At 49.6% G+C, this 26,022-nt stretch overlaps 1 protein-coding gene across 1 annotated transcript in view; it reads right to left on the reverse strand.

Moving 5' to 3' along the window:
• The window catches only part of LOC143975968 (myosin-IIIa-like), a 192,336-nt gene that overhangs the window by 134,126 nt on the left and 32,188 nt on the right, over window positions 1-26,022 (reverse strand). Inside the window, exon 3 of the mRNA XM_077478497.1 lies at window positions 16,996-17,060. Coding sequence (XP_077334623.1) covers window positions 16,996-17,060 — 65 coding nt within the window. The remainder of the gene's footprint in view (window positions 1-16,995; window positions 17,061-26,022) is intronic.

The following is a 26,022-nucleotide window of genomic DNA, read 5'->3' on the forward strand; positions in this document are numbered from 1 at the left end:
CCCCCGTGTAGTGAAGATGAATAGGGGGGGGAGGGGGTTTGTAGTCCAGAGAGCTGTATATGGTGACTACCATGGCCTTTCATAGAGAATGTACAGGAAGAGTTGTCACCAAGGATACCAAGTGTGTTACTGGCAGGATCAACAGGTGACATCAGAGGAGGGGAAACCTGCAGTCTATGACATCCATGTCTACATATGTCAATTCCACCTCCGCCGAGTCTCAGGTAATCTCCAGGTAAAGCACACACCTGAGGACAGGTAGACCGCAGTACATGACACTGACCAGCCGAGTCTCAGGTAATCTCCAGGTAAAGCACACACCTGAGGACAGGTAGACTGCAGTACATGACACTGACCAGCCGAGTCTCAGGTAATCTCCAGGTAAAGCACACACCTGAGGACAGGTAGACTGCAGTACATGACACTGACCAGCTAAGTCTCAGGTAATCTCCAGGTAAAGCACACACCTGAGGACAGGTAGGTTGCGGTCCATGACACTGACCTGCCGAGTCTCAGGTAATCTCCAGGTAAAGCACACACCTGAGGACAGGTAGACTGCAGTCCATGACACTGACCAGCTAAGTCTCAGGTAATCTCCAGGTAATGCACACACCTGAGGACAGGTAGGTTGCGGTCCATGACACTGACCAGCCGAGACTCAGGTAATCTCCAGGTAAAACACACACCTGAGGACAGGTAGACTGCAGTCCATGACACTGACCAGCTAAGTCTCAGGTAATCTCCAGGTAATGCACACACCTGAGGACAGGTAGGTTGCGGTCCATGACACTGACCAGCCGAGACTCAGGTAATCTCCAGGTAAAGCACACACCTGAGGACAGGTAGACTGCAGTCCATGACACTGACCAGCTAAGTCTCAGGTAATCTCCAGGTAATGCACACACCTGAGGACAGGTAGGTTGCGGTCCATGACACTGACCAGCCGAGACTCAGGTAATCTCCAGGTAAAGCACACACCTGAGGACAGGTAGACTGCGGTCCATGACACTGACCTGCCGAGACTCAGGTAATCTCCAGGTAAAGCACACACCTGAGGACAGGTAGACTGCAGTCCATGACACTGACCAGCCGAGACTCAGGTAATCTCCAGGTAAAGCACACACCTGAGGACAGGTAGACTGCAGTCCATGACACTGACCAGCTAAGTCTCAGGTAATCTCCAGGTAAAGCACACACCTGAGGACAGGTAGACTGCAGTACATGACACTGACCAGCCGAGTCTCAGGTAATCTCCAGGTAAAGCACACACCTGAGGACAGGTAGACCGCAGTACATGACACTGACCAGCCGAGTCTCAGGTAATCTCCAGGTAAAGCACACACCTGAGGACAGGTAGACCGCAGTACATGACACTGACCAGCCGAGTCTCAGGTAATCTCCAGGTAAAGCACACACCTGAGGACAGGTAGACCGCAGTCCATGACACTGACCTGCCGAGTCTCAGGTAATCTCCAGGTAAAGCACACACCTGAGGACAGGTAGGTTGCAGTCCATGACACTGACCTGCCGAGTCTCAGGTAATCTCCACGTAAAGCACACACCTGAGGACAGGTAGACTGCAGTCCATGACACTGACCTGCCGAGTCTCAGGTAATCTCCAGGTAAAGCACACACCTGAGGATAGGTAGACTGCAGTCCATGACACTGACCAGCCGAGTCTCAGGTAATCTCCAGGTAAAGCACACACCTGAGGACAGGTAGACCGCAGTCCATGACACTGACCTGCCGAGTCTCAGGTAATCTCCAGGTAAAGCACACAAATGAGGACAGGTAGGTTGCAGTCCATGACACTGACCTGCCGAGTCTCAGGTAATCTCCAGGTAAAGCACACACCTGAGGACAGGTAGACCGCAGTACATGACACTGACCAGCCGAGTCTCAGGTAATCTCCAGGTAAAGCACACACCTGAGGACAGGTAGACTGCGGTCCATGACACTGACCAGCCGAGTCTCAGGTAATCTCCAGGTAAAGCACACACCTGAGGACAGGTAGACTGCAGTCCATGACACTGACCAGCCGAGTCTCAGGTAATCTCCAAGTAAAGCACACACCTGAGGACAGGTAGGTTGCGGTCCATGACACTGACCAGCCGAGTCTCAGGTAATCTCCAGGTAAAGCACACACCTGAGGACAGGTAGACTGCGGTCCATGACACTGACCAGCTGAGACTCGGGTAATCTCCAGGTAAAGCACACACCCGAGGGCAGGTAGGTTGCAGTCCATGACACTGACCAGCCGAGTCTCAGGTAATCTCCAGGTAAAGCACACACCTGAGGACAGGTAGACCGCAGTCCATGACACTGACCAGCCGAGTCTCAGGTAATCTCCAGGTAAAGCACACACCTGAGGACAGGTAGACCGCAGTCCATGACAATGACCAGCCGAGTCTCAGGTAATCTCCAGGTAAAGCACACACCTGAGGACAGGTAGACCGCAGTCCATGACACTGACCTGCCGAGTCTCAGGTAATCTCCAGGTAAAGCACACACCTGAGGACAGGTAGACCGCAGTACATGACACTGACCTGCCGAGTCTCAGGTAATCTTCAGGTAAAGCACACACCTGAGGACAGGTAGACTGCGGTCCATGACACTGACCAGCTGAGACTCGGGTAATCTCCAGGTAAAGCACACACCCGAGGGCAGGTAGGTTGCAGTCCATGACACTGACCAGCCGAGTCTCAGGTAATCTCCAGGTAAAGCACACACCTGAGGACAGGTAGACCGCAGTCCATTACACTGACCAGCCGAGTCTCAGGTAATCTCCAGGTAAAGCACACACCTGAGGACAGGTAGACCGCAGTCCATGACACTGACCAGCCGAGTCTCAGGTAATCTCCAGGTAAAGCACACACCTGAGGACAGGTAGACTGCAGTCCATGACACTGACCAGCCGAGTCTCAGGTAAAGCACACACCTGAGGACAGGTAGACCGCAGTACATGACACTGACCAGCCGAGTCTCAGGTAATCTCCAGGTAAAGCACACACCTGAGGACAGGTAGACCGCAGTACATGACACTGACCAGCCGAGTCTCAGGTAATCTCCAGGTAAAGCACACACCTGAGGACAGGTAGACCGCAGTCCATGACACTGACCTGCCGAGTCTCAGGTAATCTCCAGGTAAAGCACACACCTGAGGACAGGTAGACCGCAGTCCATGACACTGACCAGCTAAGTCTCAGGTAATCTCCAGGTAAAGCACACACCTGAGGACAGGTAGACCGCAGTCCATGACACTGACCAGCCGAGTCTCAGGTAATCTCCAGGTAAAGCACACACCTGAGGACAGGTAGACCGCAGTACATGACACTGACCAGCCGAGTCTCAGGTAATCTCCAGGTAAAGCACACACCTGAGGACAGGTAGACTGCAGTACATGACACTGACCAGCCGAGTCTCAGGTAATCTCCAGGTAAAGCACACACCTGAGGACAGGTAGACCGCAGTACATGACACTGACCAGCCGAGTCTCAGGTAATCTCCAAGTAAAGCACACACCTGAGGACAGGTAGACCGCAGTCCATGACACTGACCTGCCGAGTCTCAGGTAATCTCCACGTAAAGCACACACCTGAGGACAGGTAGACTGCAGTCCATGACACTGACCTGCCGAGTCTCAGGTAATCTCCAGGTAAAGCACACACCTGAGGATAGGTAGACTGCAGTCCATGACACTGACCAACCGAGTCTCAGGTAATCTCCAGGTAAAGCACACACCTGAGGACAGGTAGACCGCAGTACATGACACTGACCTGCCGAGTCTCAGGTAATCTTCAGGTAAAGCACACACCTGAGGACAGGTAGACTGCGGTCCATGACACTGACCAGCTGAGACTCGGGTAATCTCCAGGTAAAGCACACACCCGAGGGCAGGTAGGTTGCAGTCCATGACACTGACCAGCCGAGTCTCAGGTAATCTCCAGGTAAAGCACACACCTGAGGACAGGTAGACCGCAGTCCATGACACTGACCAGCCGAGTCTCAGGTAATCTCCAGGTAAAGCACACACCTGAGGACAGGTAGACCGCAGTCCATGACACTGACCAGCTAAGTCTCAGGTATTCTCCAGGTAAAGCACACACCTGAGGACAGGTAGACCGCAGTACATGACACTGACCAGCCGAGTCTCAGGTAATCTCCAGGTAAAGCACACACCTGAGGACAGGTAGACCGCAGTCCATGACACTGACCTGCCGAGTCTCAGGTAATCTCCAGGTAAAGCACACACCTGAGGACAGGTAGACTGCAGTCCATGACACTGACCAGCCGAGTCTCAGGTAATCTCCAGGTAAAGCACACACCTGAGGACAGGTAGACCGCAGTCCATGACACTGACCTGCCGAGTCTCAGGTAATCTCCAGGTAAAGCACACACCTGAGGACAGGTAGACCGCAGTCCATGACAATGACCAGCCGAGTCTCAGGTAATCTCCAGGTAAAGCACACACCTGAGGACAGGTAGACCGCAGTCCATGACACTGACCTGCCGAGTCTCAGGTAATCTCCAGGTAAAGCACACACCTGAGGACAGGTAGACCGCAGTACATGACACTGACCTGCCGAGTCTCAGGTAATCTTCAGGTAAAGCACACACCTGAGGACAGGTAGACTGCGGTCCATGACACTGACCAGCTGAGACTCGGGTAATCTCCAGGTAAAGCACACACCCGAGGGCAGGTAGGTTGCAGTCCATGACACTGACCAGCCGAGTCTCAGGTAATCTCCAGGTAAAGCACACACCTGAGGACAGGTAGACCGCAGTCCATGACACTGACCAGCCGAGTCTCAGGTAATCTCCAGGTAAAGCACACACCTGAGGACAGGTAGACCGCAGTCCATGACACTGACCAGCCGAGTCTCAGGTAATCTCCAGGTAAAGCACACACCTGAGGACAGGTAGACCGCAGTACATGACACTGACCTGCCGAGTCTCAGGTAATCTCCAGGTAAAGCACACACCTGAGGACAGGTAGACCGCAGTACATGACACTGACCTGCCGAGTCTCAGGTAATCTCCAGGTAAAGCACACACCTGAGGACAGGTAGACCGCAGTACATGACACTGACCAGCCGAGTCTCAGGTAATCTCCAGGTAAAGCACACACCTGAGGACAGGTAGACCGCAGTACATGACACTGACCAGCCGAGTCTCAGGTAATCTCCAGGTAAAGCACACACCTGAGGACAGGTAGACCGCAGTACATGACACTGACCAGCCGAGTCTCAGGTAATCTCCAGGTAAAGCACACACCTGAGGACAGGTAGACCGCAGTACATGACACTGACCAGCCGAGTCTCAGGTAATCTCCAGGTAAAGCACACACCTGAGGACAGGTAGACCGCAGTCCATGACACTGACCTGCCGAGTCTCAGGTAATCTCCAGGTAAAGCACACACCTGAGGACAGGTAGACCGCAGTACATGACACTGACCTGCCGAGTCTCAGGTAATCTCCAGGTAAAGCACACACCTGAGGACAGGTAGACCGCAGTACATGACACTGACCAGCCGAGTCTCAGGTAATCTCCAGGTAAAGCACACACCTGAGGACAGGTAGACCGCAGTACATGACACTGACCTGCCGAGTCTCAGGTAATCTCCAGGTAAAGCACACACCTGAGGACAGGTAGACCGCAGTCCATGACACTGACCTGCCGAGTCTCAGGTAATCTCCAGGTAAAGCACACACCTGAGGACAGGTAGACCGCAGTACATGACACTGACCTGCCGAGTCTCAGGTAATCTCCAGGTAAAGCACACACCTGAGGACAGGTAGACCGCAGTACATGACACTGACCAGCCGAGTCTCAGGTAATCTCCAGGTAAAGCACACACCTGAGGACAGGTAGACTGCGGTCCATGACACTGACCTGCCGAGTCTCAGGTAATCTCCAGGTAAAGCACACACCTGAGGACAGGTAGGTTGCAGTCCCTGACACTGACCAGCCGAGTCTCAGGTAATCTCCAGGTAAAGCACACACCTGAGGACAGGTAGACTGCAGTCCATGACACTGACCTGCCGAGACTCAGGTAATCTCCAGGTAAAGCACACACCTGAGGACAGGTAGACCGCAGTACATGACACTGACCTGCCGAGTCTCAGGTAATCTCCAGGTAAAGCACACACCTGCAGAGCTGTGATCATCAATACAGATGAATTTTGCTGTCTCTATAAAGGAATAACGACCTTTATACACAAAATTCATCATCAAGCAATCTGCCTCCAGAAATAGAAGCAGCCGGGGGCCCCGCCGGCCCCGGAGACGTCACACCGCTGCCATCTGGAAGGCGAGAGAATCCGGACATTTCATCTCCAGATGTCAGGAAGAGGAAAGAGACGGAACATGTGGAGGGACACATCACCAACCCTCCCCCGACCCCGGGCTCCCAGCCAAGTCCTATTCTGACACATTACAGGAGCCAGGGGCCCCCCCATCTGAGATCTATTCTGCCACATTACAGGAGCCAGGGGCCCCCATCTGAGATCTATTCTGACACATTACAGGAGCCAGGGGCCCCCATCTGAGATCTATTCTGACACATTACAGGAGCCAGGGGCCCCCATCTGAGATCTATTCTGCCACATTACAGGAGCCAGGGGCCCCCAACTGAGATCTATTCTGACACATTACAGGAGCCAGGGGCCCCCAACTGAGATCTATTCTGACACATTACAGGATCCAGGGGCCCCCAACTGAGATCTATTCTGCCACATTACAGGAGCCAGGGGCCCCCAACTGAGATCTATTCTGCCACATTACAGGAGCCAGGGGCCCCCAACTGAGATCTATTCTGCCACATTACAGGAGCCAGGGGCCCCCAACTGAGATCTATTCTGACACATTACAGGATCCAGGGGCCCCCAACTGAGATCTATTCTGTCACATTACAGGATCCAGGGGCCCCCATCTGAGATCTATTCTGCCACATTACAGGAGCCAGGGGCCCCCAACTGAGATCTATTCTGACACATTACAGGAGCCAGGGGCCCCCAACTGAGATCTATTCTGACACATTACAGGATCCAGGGGCCCCCAACTGAGATCTATTCTGACACATTACAGGATCCAGGGGCCCCCAACTGAGATCTATTCTGCCACATTACAGGAGCCAGGGGCCCCCCAACTGAGATCTATTCTGACACATTACAGGATCCAGGGGCCCCCAACTGAGATCTATTCTGACACATTACAGGATCCAGTGGCCCACAACTGAGATCTATTCCGACACATTACAGAATCCAGGGGCCCCCATCTGAGATCTATTCTGTCACAAGCCGGTCCCTGGGGGCCCCAGCCTTCCTCACCTTCACCTGGAGGCTGGCCCCAGGAGCCTCCACATATCAAAATTTATTAATTTTTACTGAGGACATGCTAGCATCGATTGTGGCCCAACCTGTGTGCACAACAATTCATAGCATGTAACCCAACGTCCTATTATGCCCGTCCCTACGAGTGGAGAGCCCTAAAAGTGGGAGGAGTTTAAATGACCCAAATTTTGACAAGCTTTATAAAATTTGTCCGCTAATAATATTATTGTTCTGATATCTTCCCCCAGTTGTTTACCGCAGACCAACACACACATGTGGATGAGTCCCTGATCAAATTTTATGGCAGGCTGGGCATTAAACAATTTATTGCCTCCAAAAGGGCCCGCTATGGGGTGAAGCTGTACAAATTGTGTGACCAAGCCACAGGGTATAACTATGCCTTCATGGTATACGAAGGGAAGGACACCTAGCTACATCCCCCCAATTGCCCCGAATACATCGGATCGAGTGGGAAAGTTGTTTGGGAACTCATAAACCCTCTCCTGGAGAAAGGCTGCCATCTCTATGTGGACAATTTTTACACAAGTTTACCCCTGTTCCACAACCTTCACAGAAAGAACACTCCAGCATGTGGCACCGTAAGGAAGAACCGGAGGGGCTTTCCTCAAAGCCTCGTCAACAAGAAGCTAAGAAGAGGGGAGACGGCGAGTTCACGGAATGAGGAAATTCTGGCTGTGAAGTGGAGGGACAGAAGGGATGTCTACGCAATACGTTCGTGGGGAGATCACCAGGAGGAATGGCCCAATCCAGAAACCAACATGTATCCACCAATACAATATGTTCATGGGGGGTGTCAACTTCAATGGCCAAATGCTCGAACCCTACCTCTCCGAACGCCACTTTCTCGATATAATCCCTCAAAGACCAACAGGCCAAAAATGGCAGAAAAAATGCCGGGTGTGTACCAGAGGAGGAGTGAGAAGAGACACCACTGTTTATTCTTTTATGTCCTTCCCAACCAGGCCTCTGCATAGTTGGCTGTTTCCGCCGTTACCAAACTTCACTAAATTATTATTGAAGTATGAGAAACATAACCGTCACTTCCTGCCATTTACCTTCACACCCCTTATGCCTCTACTTGCTCTGGAACTGACCCTGGCTTGTTATTAGACCACGCTTCTGCCTACCGATTCTGTACCTACCTCTGCCTGATCTGGAACTGACCCTGGACTGTTTGACCATCCTTTTTGCCTGCCTCTTGGACTGATCTTGTACCCTGCCACTGGACTAGTGGGATTCATAACACAGGGGTCTCACATGTGTGAGGGGCTCCAGAATTGTTTTTCTGGATGAAGAAAACTATTTTTTTTTGTTTTCTTATTCCTAGATTAGGGTCTGGAGACTCGGAGGCTTCAAAGGGATTTGGGTGGGAGAAGCCTCTACCCCTATCCCCATTCTGTCCCGAACCAGGCCCTACTTTTGCCTGCTGCCTGTAGGACCTATGCCATCAGTCCTCTGCCTGTCGCATGAACTGACCACACCACATGGGCCATGTTCCTGCCTACTATCAGGTCCAATATTTTGGCACTGCTGACAATCTCTGCCTGCACTGACCCTGGACTGTATATGGACAGTATCCCTGCCTTTTGCCTGGACAATTGCGTTTGCTTTTGCTGACCAAGTCCCTGCCTGCTGCCTGGACTAGTGATATCCTCCTGTGGACAAACGCGCTACTAAAACCACAGGTAATCTTTTTTTTTACCCTTTGCCGGGCAGAATGGTTTTTGGGGTGTAATTCTTGGTATGTGCATGCTATGTGTCCCTAGAACACCTGACGGTGTTCATTGTATGTGGCCAGGCTGTGCAAGAGTCTCACACATGTGGTATCGCCATACTCAGGAGGAGGAGCAGAATGTATTTTGGGGTGTAATGTTTGCTATGTACATGATATGTGTTGGAAATAATCTTATAAATGGACAACTTTGTGTAAAAAAAAAAAAAGGATGCGTTTTCATTTTTTTCCCCACACATTTTCCAAAAACATCTGGAAAAAAAAAAATTAACAAATTAAAAGACTCATTATGCTTCATAGAATATATGTTGGGGTGTCAGCGTTCCAAAATGGGGTCACTTTGTGGCATTTTCAAATGTCCTGGTGCTCCAGGGCCTTCAAAAGTGTAATAGGTGGTTGAGAAAAAAAGATGTGTCATTTATGCTCCTAGAACAGCTGAAGGCGCTCCCTGCATGTTGGGCCTCTATGTGGCCAGGCTGTGAAGAAGTCCCACACATCTGGTATCGCCATACTTAGGAGGAGTAGCAGAATGTATTTTGGGGCGTCATCTGTGGTATACACATGCCATGTGAGAGAAATAACCTATTACAATTAAAATTTTGTGGGGGGGGGGGGATTTAATTTTGCAAAGAATTGTGGGAAAAAACGACATCAAAAACCTCCCCCGTGCCTCTTACTAAACACCTTGGAATGTCTACTTTCAAAAAAAACTAATTTTTCTTAGTATCTGTGATAAATTTGCAAATTATTAATTTTTCTTCATAAGTTTTGGCCACAATTTATACGGCTACATATCTTTGGTAAAAATAACCCAAATTAGTGGATATTATTTGGTCTTTGTGAAAGTTAGAGAGTCTACAAGCTGTGGTGCGAATCGCACAAAATTGATCACATCTGATGTACTGGTGGCCGATCTCATTTCTTGCGACCTGAACAAGCCAGTAAAGTACAAATATCCCCCAAAATTACCCCTTTTTGATGTGTTTTTTCAAAATTTTTGGTCTTTTTTCATTTATAGCGCACAAAATAAAAAACCTCAGAGGTGATCAAATACCACCAAAAGAAAGTTCTATTTGTATGAAAAAAGGGACAAAAAAAAAATTAATGTGGGTACAGTGTTACATGACTGAGTAATTGTCATTCCAAGTGTGAGAGCCCCGAAAGCTGAAAATTAGTCTGGGCAGGGGGGAGGGTTTAAGGGCCCGGTAGACAAGGGGTTAAGATGTCCTAATACATACTTTGGTATTGTGAGTCACGAGAGCCACGTTTCCACCCTCCTCCTTGTCTGCAATGTAATGGCTTCAGGGCTTGTTGTTGTTCAGTAAGATTAGAGGCGTCATCAACCATTGGCACACGTCTGACTTCAGCAATGAGAAGGGCTGATGTTTGGCAATTTCTTCAATATTGCCCCACAGGAAGTCATTTCCTAATGTTACCTCTGGGAATACACCGTGTCCCATATTGCTTTACTATAGATAACGTGTGTTGTACATGTATGTGTTCCATGTGAATCATTCAAATTTGTATTTTTTATCTATGTGCCGACAAAGTCCATTATTCCCATAATCAGCATTTATAATCTATATAGGATGCGGCACACCCATAATTATGTGTCCGATTGCCACCTGAGGGCAATGCAATCAATTCAATCCCATCCATGAGGAGATCCGGACAGAAGACCCTCGGACATCCACGAGGAGACGAGACCGCCCCCAGACATCCACGAGGAGACCAGACCGCCCCCAGACATCCACGAGGAGACCAGACCGCCCCCAGACATCCACGAGGAGACCAGACCGCCCCCAGACATCCACGAGGAGACCAGACCGCCCCCAGACATCCACGAGGAGACCAGACCGCCCCCAGACATCCACGAGGAGACCAGACCGCCCCCGGACATCCACGAGGAGACGAGACCGCCCCCAGACATCCACGAGGAGACCAGACCGCCCCCAGACATCCACGAGGAGACCAGACCGCCCCCAGACATCCACGAGGAGACCAGACCGCCCCCAGACATCCACGAGGAGACCAGACCGCCCCCAGACATCCACGAGGAGACCAGACCGCCCCCGGACATCCACGAGGAGACGAGACCGCCCCCAGACATCCACGAGGAGACCAGACCGCCCCCAGACATCCACGAGGAGACCAGACCGCCCCCAGACATCCACGAGGAGACGAGACCGCCCCCGGACATCCACGAGGAGACGAGACCGCCCCCAGACATCCACGAGGAGACAAGACCCTTGGACATCCATAAGGAGACGAGACCGCCCCCAGACATCCACGAGGAGACCAGACCGCCCCCAGACATCCACGAGGAGACCAGACCGCCCCCAGACATCCACGAGGAGACGAGACCGCCCCCGGACATCCACGAGGAGACGAGACCGCCCCCAGACATCCACGAGGAGACAAGACCCTTGGACATCCATGAGGAGACGAGACCGCCCCCAGACATCCACGAGGAGACGAGACCGCCCCCAGACATCCACGAGGAGACGAGACCGCCCCCAGACATCCACGAGGAGACGAGACCGCCCCCAGACATCCACGAGGAGACCAGACCGCCCCCAGACATCCACGAGGAGACCAGACCGCCCCCAGACATCCACGAGGAGACGAGACCGCCCCCAGACATCCACAAGGAGACGAGACCCCCCCGGACATCCATGAGGAGATCCGGACAGAAGACCCTCGGACATCCACGAGGAGACGAGACCGCCCCCAGATATCCATGAGGAGACGAGACCACCCCCAGACATCCACGAGGAGACGAGACCGCCCCCAGACATCCACGAGGAGACGAGACCGCCCCCGGACATCCATGAGGAGATCCGGACAGAAGACCCTCGGACATCCACGAGGAGACGAGACCGCCCCCAGACATCCACGAGGAGACGAGACCGCCCTCAGACATCCACGAGGAGACGAGACCACCCCCAGACATCCACGAGGAGACGAGACCGCCCCCAGACATCCACGAGGAGACGAGACCGCCCCCAGACATCCACAAGGAGACGAGACCCCCCCGGACATTCATGAGGAGATCCGGACAGAAGACCCTCGGACATCCACGAGGAGACGAGACCACCCCCAGACATCCACGAGGAGATGAGACCGCCCCCGGACATCCACGAGGAGATGAGACCGCCCCCGGACATCCACGAGGAGACGAGACCGCCCCCAGACATCCACGAGGAGACGAGACCCTTGGACATCCATGAGGAGATGAGACCCTTGGACATCCATGAGGAGATGAGACCGCCCCCGGACATCCACGAGGAGACGAGACCGCCCCCGGACATCCATGAGGAGATCCGGACAGAAGACCCTCAGACATCCACGAGGAGACGAGACCCCCCCGGACATCCACGAGGAGACGAGACCACCCCCAGACATCCACGAGGAGACGAGACCGCCCCCAGACATCCACGAGGAGACGAGACCCTTGGACATCCATGAGGAGATGAGACCCTTGGACATCCATGAGGAGATGAGACCCTTGGACATCCATGAGGAGACGAGACCCTTGGACATCCATGAGGAGACGAGACCGCCCCCAGACATCCACGAGGAGACGAGACCGCCCCCGGACATCCATGAGGAGATCCGGACAGAAGACCCTCGGACATCCACGAGGAGACGAGACCGCCCCCAGACATCCACGAGGAGACGAGACCACCCCCAGACATCCACGAGGAGACGAGACCCTTGGACATCCATGAGGAGATGAGACCCTTGGACATCCATGAGGAGATGAGACCCTTGGACATCCATGAGGAGACGAGACCGCCCCCAGACATCCACGAGGAGACGAGACCGCCCCCAGACATCCACGAGGAGACGAGACCGCCCCCAGACATCCACGAGGAGACGAGACCGCCCCCAGACATCCACGAGGAGACGAGACCCTTGGACATCCATGAGGAGATGAGACCCTTGGACATCCATGAGGAGATGAGACCCTTGGACATCCATGAGGAGACGAGACCGCCCCCAGACATCCACGAGGAGACGAGACCGCCCCCAGACATCCACGAGGAGATGAGACCGCCCCCACACATCCACGAGGAGACGAGACCGCCCCCAGACATCCACGAGGAGACGAGACCCTTGGACATCCATGAGGAGATGAGACCCTTGGACATCAATGAGGAGACGAGACCGCCCCCAGACATCCACAAGGAGACGAGACCGCCCCCAGACATCCACAAGGAGACGAGACCGCCCCCAGACATCCACGAGGAGACGAGACCGCCCCCAGACATCCACGAGGAGACGAGACCGCCCCCAGACATCCACGAGGAGACGAGACCCTTGGACATCCACGAGGAGACGAGACCGCCCCCAGACATCCACGAGGAGACGAGACCGCCCCCAGACATCCACGAGGAGACGAGACCGCCCCCAGACATCCACGAGGAGACGAGACCGCCCCCAGACATCCACGAGGAGACGAGACCGCCCCCAGACATCCACGAGGAGACGAGACCGCCCCCAGACATCCACGAGGAGACGAGACCACCCCCAGACATCCACGAGGAGACGAGACCGCCCCCAGACATCCACGAGGAGACGAGACCCTTGGACATCCATGAGGAGATGAGACCCTTGGACATCCATGAGGAGATGAGACCCTTGGACATCCATGAGGAGACGAGACCCTTGGACATCCATGAGGAGACGAGACCGCCCCCAGACATCCACGAGGAGACGAGACCGCCCCCGGACATCCATGAGGAGATCCGGACAGAAGACCCTCGGACATCCACGAGGAGACGAGACCGCCCCCAGACATCCACGAGGAGACGAGACCACCCCCAGACATCCACGAGGAGACGAGACCCTTGGACATCCATGAGGAGATGAGACCCTTGGACATCCATGAGGAGATGAGACCCTTGGACATCCATGAGGAGACGAGACCGCCCCCAGACATCCACGAGGAGACGAGACCGCCCCCAGACATCCACGAGGAGACGAGACCGCCCCCAGACATCCACGAGGAGACGAGACCGCCCCCAGACATCCACGAGGAGACGAGACCGCCCCCAGACATCCACGAGGAGACGAGACCCTTGGACATCCATGAGGAGATGAGACCCTTGGACATCCATGAGGAGATGAGACCCTTGGACATCCATGAGGAGACGAGACCGCCCCCAGACATCCACGAGGAGACGAGACCGCCCCCAGACATCCACGAGGAGATGAGACCGCCCCCACACATCCACGAGGAGACGAGACCGCCCCCAGACATCCACGAGGAGACGAGACCCTTGGACATCCATGAGGAGATGAGACCCTTGGACATCAATGAGGAGACGAGACCGCCCCCAGACATCCACAAGGAGACGAGACCGCCCCCAGACATCCACAAGGAGACGAGACCGCCCCCAGACATCCACAAGGAGACGAGACCGCCCCCAGACATCCACGAGGAGACGAGACCGCCCCCAGACATCCACGAGGAGACGAGACCGCCCCCAGACATCCACGAGGAGACGAGACCGCCCCCAGACATCCACGAGGAGACGAGACCGCCCCCAGACATCCACGAGGAGACGAGACCGCCCCCAGACATCCACGAGGAGACGAGACCGCCCCCAGACATCCACGAGGAGACGAGACCGCCCCCAGACATCCACGAGGAGACGAGACCGCCCCCAGACATCCATGAGGAGACGAGACCCTTGGACATCCACGAGGAGACGAGACCGCCCCCAGACATCCACGAGGAGACGAGACCGCCCCCAGACATCCACGAGGAGACGAGACCGCCCCCAGACATCCACGAGGAGACGAGACCCCCCCGGACATCCATGAGGAGATCAAGGACAGGAGACCCTGATATCCAAGAGGAGACTCCCCCGGCCATCCATGAGGAGACGAGACCCCCCCGGACATCCATGAGGAGATCAAGGACAGGAGACCCTGTTATCCAAGAGGAGACCCCCCCCGGCCATCCATGAGGAGACGAGACCCCCCCGGACATCCATGAGGAGATCAAGGACAGGAGACCCTGTTATCCAAGAGGAGACCCCCCTGGCCATCCATGAGGAGACCCAGACAGGAGACCCGGCCATCCATGAGGAGACAAGACCCTGGACATCCATGAGAAGATCACGGACGGGAGACCCCAAACATCCATGAGGAGAGCCTTGGATATCCATGAGGAAACAAGACCCCAGATATCCATGAGGAGATCCAGGACAGGAGACCCCCCAACATCCATGAGGAGACCCTGGACATCCATGAGGAGACCCTGGACATCCATGAGGAGACCCTGAGTCTGATGAGGGGGAGCCCAGAAAGAAGAGGAACCCCGCCGCCTCCATGGGGACTTCCCTCAGTCCTGGAGATGGTGGGAGAAGAATCTGCTTCATTCTTAGGAGGACCATCATTAGTAACAGAGATAGGCGGAGTTCCAGATGGAAGTCATGTCCGGGGGAGGGACACACATCCTGGCTATGGGGGGGGGGGGGAGAGAAATCTCCTGAGGATGAGGGGAGAGGAGGAAAGTACCTCAGGAAGTAAGAAGGTTCCGCCCCTCAACAATGGGCTCACCATAGGAAAAGGCCACCAGGACGGGCTCTCTGCGTGGGCAAAGGCCACCAGGACGGGCTCTCTGCGGGGCAAAGGCCACCAGGACGGGCTCCCCATTGGGAAAGGCCACCAGGACGGGCTCACCATTGGGAAAGGCCACCAGGACGGGCTCACCATTGGGAAAGGCCACCAGGACGGGCTCACCATTGGGAAAGGCCACCAGGACGGGCTCTCTGCGGGGCAAAGGCCACCAGATGAGACCCTCAATTCACAGAGATGGTGACAACAAGAAACTTAATCTGAGTCTGAGAGGAAGGAGGAAGATCCTGGAGAAGCTGGATGGTTCATTGAGAACTAAATGGCCATGTGGGGGAACCAGGAGACACAAAGTTTTGATCACTGGGGGAGGGGGATCTGCATAGTGAATATGGGGGGGAAGGGGGAAAGGAGATCTCTATAGTGAATATGGGGGGGGGGAGGAGATCTCTATAGTGAATATGGGGGGGGGAAAGGAGATCTCTATAGTGAATATGGGGGGGGGGGAGGAGATCTCTATAGTGATATGGGGGGGGGAAAGGAGATCTCTATAGTGAATATGGGGGGGGAAGGGGGAAAGGAGATCTCTATAGTGAATATGGGGGGGGAGGAGATCTCTATAGTGAATATGGGGGGGGGAAAGGAGATCTCTATAGTGAATATGGGGGGGGGAAAGGAGATCTCTATAGTGAATATGGGGGGGAAAGGAGATCTCTATAGTGAATATGGGGGGGGGGGAGGAGATCTCTATAGTGAATATGGGGGGGGGGAAAGGAGATCTCTATAGTGAATATGGGGGGGGAAGGGGGAAAGGAGATCTCTATAGTGAATATGGGGGGGGAGGGAGATCTCTATAGTGAATATGGGGGGGGGGATCTCTATAGTGAATATGGGGGGGAAGGGGGAAAGGAGATCTCTATAGTGAATATGGGGGGGGGGGGAAGGAGATCTCTATAGTGAATATGGGGGGGGGGAGATCTCTATAGTGAATATGGGGGGGGGGAAGGAGATCTCTATAGTGAATATGGGGGGGGAAGGGGGAGGAGATCTCTATAGTGAATATGGGGGGGGGAAGGGGGAGGAGATCTCTATAGTGAATATTGGGGGGGAGGGGGAGGAGATCTCTATAGTGAATATTGGGGGGGAGGGGGAGGAGATCTCTATAGTGAATATTTGGGGGGGAGGGGGAGGAGATCTCTATAGTGAATATTGGGGGGGAGGGGGAGGAGATCTCTATAGTGAATATCGGGGGGGGGGAGGGGATTTCAGAGATGAATTTGTCTTCACACAATCACAGACAATCAGAGAATGAAGAGGATTACCTCGGCTCCATAGATGGGAAGATCTCTCAGAGGATTAAAGCAATCAGGATGTCTCCGATATATGTCTGTCAGAGAGAGAGAGGAGGACAATGTCACCATCACATGTCACATGTCCCCCATCAAATGTCCCCATAACGTGTTCCCCCATCACGTGTCCCCATCACATGTCACGTGTCCCCATCACATATCACGTGTCCCCCATGACATGTCCCCCCATCACATGTCACGTGTCCCCCATAATGTGTCCCCCATCACATGTCACGTGTCCCCCATAATGTGTCCCCCATCACATGTCACGTGTCCCCCATAATGTGTCCCCCATCACATGTCACGTGTCCCCCATCACATGTCCCCCGTCACATGTCACGTGTCCCCCATCACGTGTCGGTGATCACACCTCCCAACATGGTGAGATGGGATGAGGGACATCTACCAACAAACGTATACAGGAATAGGACACGCCCCTTTAAAGGAGAATTAAACCTGCAGGAGATCTTATTCCTTCATATCTGATCTATAGAGAGATGGAGAGAAAAGTCCTCGCTTTATAGAGGGGGAGGGGATCGTCATTACTGTACAGGACATATATAGAATATCTCCCCTCCCCCACCCCGAACTATATATATATATATATTTATTTATTACCGGGTGGGGGAGGGGAGATATTCTATATATGTAGCGGTGGCTCCTGAAGAGCACACGCCATGTGTTTGGGAAGTTAAGGTTACTGAACTGCAGTTTGGTTTGGGTACAATTGTCTAAATTTGGATCTCGGTATCAGTCTGACTGGACTGTGTGATGTTCAGCCTGGCCACAGGGGGTGCTGTCTCTTCTGGTGGGCATGGAACTATGGTCTGGTTGGGTGATTAAAGGGGTCCTGTGGTAAATGTTTTCTATGCATTAAGGTGAAAAAACATCTCACACTGCCGGCGCCCCCAGCCTCCCATTTTACTTACCTGACCCCTTGAAAATCCTGCGCTCGCCCCCGCCGTCCTCTTCACCACTCAGCCTGGCCGCTGATTGGCTGGAGATGATGGATTGAAAGTAGCGCAGCCATTGGCATCCAATGACGCAGCGCGCCGGGGGGCAGGGCCATGTGATACAGCGAGCAGCTATAGCCGCCGGGTGTATTACAGGAGTGCGCCTGCAGGTGCTTCTCACCATGTGAGGGAGCTCGTATGAACGTGAGAAGTACCTGCGGGAGGAAGCCGAGACAGCCGCCGAGGGACCCCAGAAGAGGAGGTTCGGGGCCACTCTGTGGGCTGGCCTGGTTGCATACAAATAGAAACTCCTGTGGTGTGACCTCATATTATGTGGTGTGACCTCATATTATCTGGTGTGACCTCATATTACATGGTGTGACCTCATATTACATGGTGTGACCTCATATTATATGGTGTGACCTCATATTACATGGTGTGACCTCATATTACATGGTGTGACCTCATATTATATGGTGTGACCTCATATTACATGGTGTGACCTCATATTACGTGGTGTGACCTCATATTACGTGGTGTGACCTCATATTACGTGGTGTGACCTCATATTACGTGGTGTGACCTCATATTATATGGTGTGACCTCATATTATATGGTGTGACCTCATATTATATGGTGTGACCTCATATTACATGGTGTGACCTCATATTATATGGTGTGACTTCATATTATATGGTGTGACTTCATATTATCTGGTGTGACCTTATTATGTGGTGGTGACCTCATATTATCTGGTGTGACCTCATATTATCTGGTGTGACCTTATATTGGTGTGACCTCATATTATCTGGTGTGACCTCATATTATCTGGTGTGACCTCATATAATGGTGTGACCTCATATTATATGGTGTGACCTCATATTAGCTGGTGTGACCTCATATTATCTGGTGTGACCTCATATTATCTGGTGTGACCTCATATTATCTGGTGTGACCTCATATTACGTGGTGTGACCTCATATTATCTGGTGTGACCTCATATTATCTGGTGTGACCTCATATTATCTGGTGTGACCTTATTATGTGGTGTGACCTCATATTATCTGGTGTGACCTCATATTATATGGTGTGACCTTCATATTATCTGGTGTGACTTCATATTATCTGGTGTGACCTTATTATGTGGTGTGACCTCATATTATATGGTGTGACTTCATATTATCTGGTGTGACTTCATATTATATGTGTGACCTTATTATGTGGTGTGACCTCATATTATATGGTGTGACCTCATTTTATATGGTGTGACCTCATATTATATGGTGTGACCTCATATTACGTGGTGTGACCTCATATTACGTGGTGTGACCTCATATTATATGGTGTGACCTCATATTACGTGGTGTGACCTCATATTACGTGGTGTGACCTCATATTACGTGGTGTGACCTCATATTATGTGGTGTGACCTCATATTACATGTGTGACCTCATATTATATGGTGTGACCTCATATTACATGGTGTGACATCATATTACATGGTGTGACCTCATATTATATGGTGTGACCTCATATTATCTGGTGTGACCTCATATTATCTGGTGTGACCTTATTATGTGGTGTGACCTCATATTACGTGGTGTGACCTCATATTATATGGTGTGACCTCATATTATCTGGTGTGACCTCATATTATCTGGTGTGACCTCATATTATCTGGTGTGACCTCATATTATATGGTGTGACCTCATATTATCTGGTGTGACCTCATATTATCTGGTGTGACCTCATATTACGTGGTGTGACCTCATATTACGTGGTGTGACCTCATATTACGTGGTTTGACCTCATATTATATGGTGTGACCTCATATTATATGGTGTGACCTCATATTATCTGGTGTGACCTCATATTATATGGTGTGACCTCATATTATATGGTGTGACCTCATATTACGTGGTGTGACCTCATATTATCTGGTGTGACCTCATATTACGTGTGTGGACCTCATATTACGTGGTGTGACCTCATATTATATGGTGTGACCTCATATTATATGGTGTGACCTCATATTATCTGGTGTGACCTCATATTATCTGGTGTGACCTCATATTACGTGGTGTGACCTCATATTACGTGGTGTGACCTCATATTATATGGTGTGACCTCATATTATATGGTGTGACCTCATATTATATGGTGTGACCTCATATTATCTGGTGTGACCTCATATTATCTGGTGGTGACCTCATATTATATGGTGTGACCTCATATTATATGGTGTGACCTCATATTACGTGGTGTGACCTCATATTATCTGGTTGTGACCTCATATTACGTGGTGTGACCTCATATTACGTGGTGTGACCTCATATTATATGGTGTGACCTCATATTATCTGGTGTGACCTCATATTATATGGTGTGACCTCATATTATATGGTGTGACCTCATATTACGTGGTGTGACCTCATATTATATGGTGTGACCTCATATTACGTGGTGTGACCTCATATTATCTGGTGTGACCTCATATTACGTGGTGTGACCTCATATTACGTGGTGTGACCTCATATTACGTGGTGTGACCTCATATTATATGGTGTGACCTCATATTATATGGTGTGACCTCATATTACGTGGTGTGACCTCATATTACGTGGTGTGACCTCATATTTATCTGGTGTGACCTCATATTATCTGGGTGTGACCTCATTACGTGGTGTGACCTCATATTACGTGGTGTGACCTCATATTATATGGTGTGACCTCATATTATCTGGTGTGACCTCATATTATATGGTGTGACCTCATATTACGTGGTGTGACCTCATATTACGTGGTGTGACCTCATATTACGTGGTGTGACCTCATATTATATGGTGTGACCTCATATTATATGGTGTGACCTCATATTATCTGGTGTGACCTCATATTATATGGTGTGACCTCATATTATATGGTGTGACTCATATTATCTGGTGTGACCTCATATTATCTGGTGTGACCTCATATTATCTGGTGTGACCTCATATTACGTGGTGTGACCTCATATTACGTGGTGTGACCTCATATTACATGGTGTGACCTCATATTATCTGGTGTGACCTCATATTATCTGGTGTGACCTCATATATCTGGTGTGACCTCATATTATATGGTGTGACCTCATATTATATGGTGTGACCTCATATTACGTGGTGTGACCTCTATTATCTGGTGTGACCTCATATTACGTGGTGTGACCTCATATTATATGGTGTGACCTCATATTACGTGGTGTGACCTCATATTATCTGGTGTGACCTCATATTACGTGGTGTGACCTCATATTACGTGGTGTGACCTCATATTACGTGGTGTGACCTCATATTATGTGGTGTGACCTCATATTATATGGTGTGACCTCATATTATCTGGTGTGACCTCATATTATCTGGTGTGACCTCATATTATATGGTGTGACCTCATATTATCTGGTGTGACCTCATATTACGTGGTGTGACCTCATATTATCTGGTGTGACCTCATATTACGTGGTGTGACCTCATATTACGTGGTGTGACCTCATATTATATGGTGTGACCTCATATTATATGGTGTGACCTCATATTATATGGTGTGACCTCATATTACGTGGTGTGACCTCATATTACGTGGTGTGACCTCATATTATATGGTGTGACCTCATATTATATGGTGTGACCTCATATTACGTGGTGTGACCTCATATTACGTGGTGTGACCTCATATTATATGGTGTGACCTCATATTATCTGGTGTGACCTCATATTATCTGGTGTGACCTCATATTATATGGTGTGACCTCATATTATCTGGTGTGACCTCATATTATCTGGTGTGACCTCATATTATCTGGTGTGACCTCATATTATATGGTGTGACCTCATATTATATGGTGTGACCTCATATTACGTGGTGTGACCTCATATTACGTGGTGTGACCTCATATTATATGGTGTGACCTCATATTATATGGTGTGACCTCATATTATATGGTGTGACCTCATATTATATGGTGTGACCTCATATTATATGGTGTGACCTCATATTATCTGGTGTGACCTCATATTATCTGGTGTGACCTCATATTACGTGGTGTGACCTCATATTACGTGGTGTGACCTCCATATTACGTGGTGTGACCTCATATTATATGGTGTGACCTCATATTACGTGGTGTGACCTCATATTACGTGGTGTGACCTCATATTATCTGGTGTGACCTCATATTATCTGTGTGACCTCATATTACGTGGTGTTGACCTCATATTACGTGGTGTGACCTCATATTATATGGTGTGACCTCATATTATCTGGTGTGACCTCATATTATATGGTGTGACCTCATATTACGTGGTGTGACCTCATATTACGTGGTGTGACCTCATATTATCTGGTTGTGACCTCATATTATATGGTGTGACCTCATATTATATGGTGTGACCTCATATTATCTGGTGTGACCTCATATATATGGTGTGACCTCATATTATATGGTGTGACCTCATATTATATGGTGTGACCTCATATTATCTGGTGTGACCTCATATTATCTGGTGTGACCTCATATTATCTGGTGTGACCTCATATTACGTGGTGTGACCTCATATTACGTGGTGTGACCTCATATTATATGGTGTGACCTCATATTATCTGGTGTGACCTCATATTATATGGTGTGACCTCATATTATATGGTGTGACCTCATATTACGTGGTGTGACCTCATATTATCTGGTGTGACCTCATATTATCTGGTGTGACCTCATATTATCTGGTGTGACCTCATATTACGTGGTGTGACCTCATATTATATGGTGTGACCTCATATTATCTGGTGTGACCTCATATTATATGGTGTGACCTCATATTATATGGTGTGACCTCATATTACGTGGTGTGACCTCATATTACGTGGTGTGACCTCATATTATCTGGTGTGACCTCATATTATCTGGTGTGACCTCATATTACGTGGTGTGACCTCATATTACGTGGTGTGACCTCATATTATATGGTGTGACCTCATATTATCTGGTGTGACCTCATATTACATGGTGTGACCTCATATTACGTGGTGTGACCTCATATTACGTGGTGTGACCTTCATATTACGTGGTGTGACCTCATATTATATGGTGTGTACCTCATATTATATGGTGTGACCTCATATTATCTGGTGTGACCTCATATTATAATGGTGTGACCTCATATTATATGGTGTGACCTCATATTATCTGGTGTGACCTCATATTATCTGGTGTGACCTCATATTACATGGTGTGACCTCATATTATATGGTGTGACCTCATATTATCTGGTGTGACCTCATATTATCTGGAGTGACCTCATATTATATGGTGTGACCTCATATTATATGGTGTGACCTCATATTACGTGGTGTGACCTCATATTATCTGGTGTGACCTCATATTAGGTGGTGTGACCTCATATTATATGGTGTGACCTCATATTACGTGGTGTGACCTCATATTATCTGGTGTGACCTCATATTACGTGGTGTGACCTCATATTACGTGGTGTGACCTCATATTATGTGGTGTGACCTCATATTATATGGTGTGACCTCATATTATCTGGTGTGACCTCATATTATCTGGTGTGACCTCATATTATATGGTGTGACCTAATATTATCTGGTGTGACCTCATATTACGTGGTGTGACCTCATATTATCTGGTGTGACCTCATATTACGTGGTGTGACCTCATATTACGTGGTGTGACCTCATATTATATGGTGTGACCTCATATTATATGGTGTGACCTCATATTATATGGTGTGACCTCATATTACGTGGTGTGACCTCATATTATATGGTGTGACCTCATATTATCTGGTGTGACCTCATATTATATGGTGTGACCTCATATTATATGGTGTGACCTCATATTATCTGGTGTGACCTCATATTATCTGGTGAGACCTCATATTATATGGTGTGACCTCATATTACGTGGTGTGACCTCATATTATATGGTGTGACCTCATATTATATGGTGTGACCTCATATTATATGGTGTGACCTCATATTATCTGGTGTGACCTCATATTATATGGTGTGACCTCATATTATATGGTGTGACCTCATATTATCTGGTGTGACCTCATATTACGTGGTGTGACCTCATATTACGTGGTGTGACCTCATATTATGTGGTGTGACCTCATATTATATGGTGTGACCTCATATTATCTGGTGTGACCTCATATTATCTGGTGTGACCTCATATTATATGGTTGTGACCTCATATTATCTGGTGTGACCTCATATTATATGGTGTGACCTCATATTATATGGTGTGACATCATATTATCTGGTGTGACCTCATATTACGTGGTGTGACCTCATATTATATGGTGTGACCTCATATTATATGGTGTGACCTCATATTATATGGTGTGACCTCATATTATATGGTGTGACCTCATATTACGTGGTGTGACCTCATATTACGTGGTGTGACCTCATATTATATGGTGTGACCTCATATTACGTGGTGTGACCTCATATTATCTGGTGTGACCTCATATTACGTGGTGTGACCTCATATTATATGGTGTGACCTCATATTATATGGTGTGACCTCATATTATATGGTGTGACCTCATATTACGTGGTGTGACCTCATATTACGTGGTGTGACCTCATATTATATGGTGTGACCTCATATTATATTGTGTGGACCTCATATTATCTGGTGTGACCTCATATTATATGGTGTGACCTCATATTATATGGTGTGACCTCATATTATCTGGTGTGACCTCATATTATCTGGTGTGACCTCATATTATCTGGTGTGACCTCATATTATCTGGTGTGACCTCATATTATGTGGTGTGACCTCATATTATCTGGTGTGACCTCATATTATCTGGTGTGACCTCATATTATCTGGTGTGACCTCATATTATCTGGTGTGACCTCATATTATATGGTGTGACCTCATATTATCTGGTGTGACCTCATATTATATGGTGTGACCTCATATTATATGGTGTGACCTCATATTATCTGGTGTGACCTCATATTATATGGTGTGACCTCATATTATCTGGTGTGACCTCATATTATCTGGTGTGACCTCATATTATCTGGTGTGACCTCATATTATCTGGTGTGACCTCATATTATATGGTGTGACCTCATATTACTGGTGTGACCTCATATTATCTGGTGTGACCTCATATTATCTGGTGTGACCTCATATTATCTGGTGTGACCTCATATTATACTGGTGTGACCTCATATTATATGGTGTGACCTCATATTATCTGGTGTGACCTCATATTATCTGGTGTGACCTCATATTATCTGGTGTGACCTCATATTATCTGGTGTGACCTCATATTATCTGGTGTGACCTCATATTATCTGGTGTGACCTCATATTACGTGGTGTGACCTCATATTAGATGGTGTGACCTCATATTATCTGGTGTGACCTCATATTATATGGTGTGACCTCATATTATATGGTGTGACCTCATATTATATGGTGTGACCTCATTGATACATGGGTGACCTCATATTATCTGGTGTGACCTCATATTATCTGGTGTGACCTCATATTATCTGGTGTGACCTCATATTATCTGGTGTGACCTCATATTACGTGGTGTGACCTCATATTACGGGGTGTGACCTCATATTTAATGGTGTGACCTCATATTATCAGGTGTGACCTCATATTAATTGGTGAGACCTCATATTGTCCATGTCGTGTGACCTCATATACTGGTGTGGACCTCATATTTCTGGTGTGACCTCATATTATCTGGTGTGACCTCATATAATATGGTGTGACCTCATATTACATTGGTGTGGACCTCATATTATCTGGTGTTGACCTCATATTAGCAGGTATGACCTCAACTACAGGTGACCTCATATTACTGGTGTGACCTCAAACTCTGGGTCATATATATGGTTGACTCATATTACTGTTGACTCATATCTCATATTATCTGGTGTTGGTGATGAGGCTCTTAAGAGGACCTGAACTTCCTTCCCCAACCCTCCGTACTTGGAGACTCTCAT

Source organism: Lithobates pipiens, unplaced genomic scaffold (genome assembly GCF_037356315.1).
Source record: "Lithobates pipiens isolate NorthernLeopardFrog02 unplaced genomic scaffold, aLitPip1_a1.2 Scaffold_13, whole genome shotgun sequence".
NCBI lineage: Eukaryota > Metazoa > Chordata > Amphibia > Anura > Ranidae > Lithobates > Lithobates pipiens.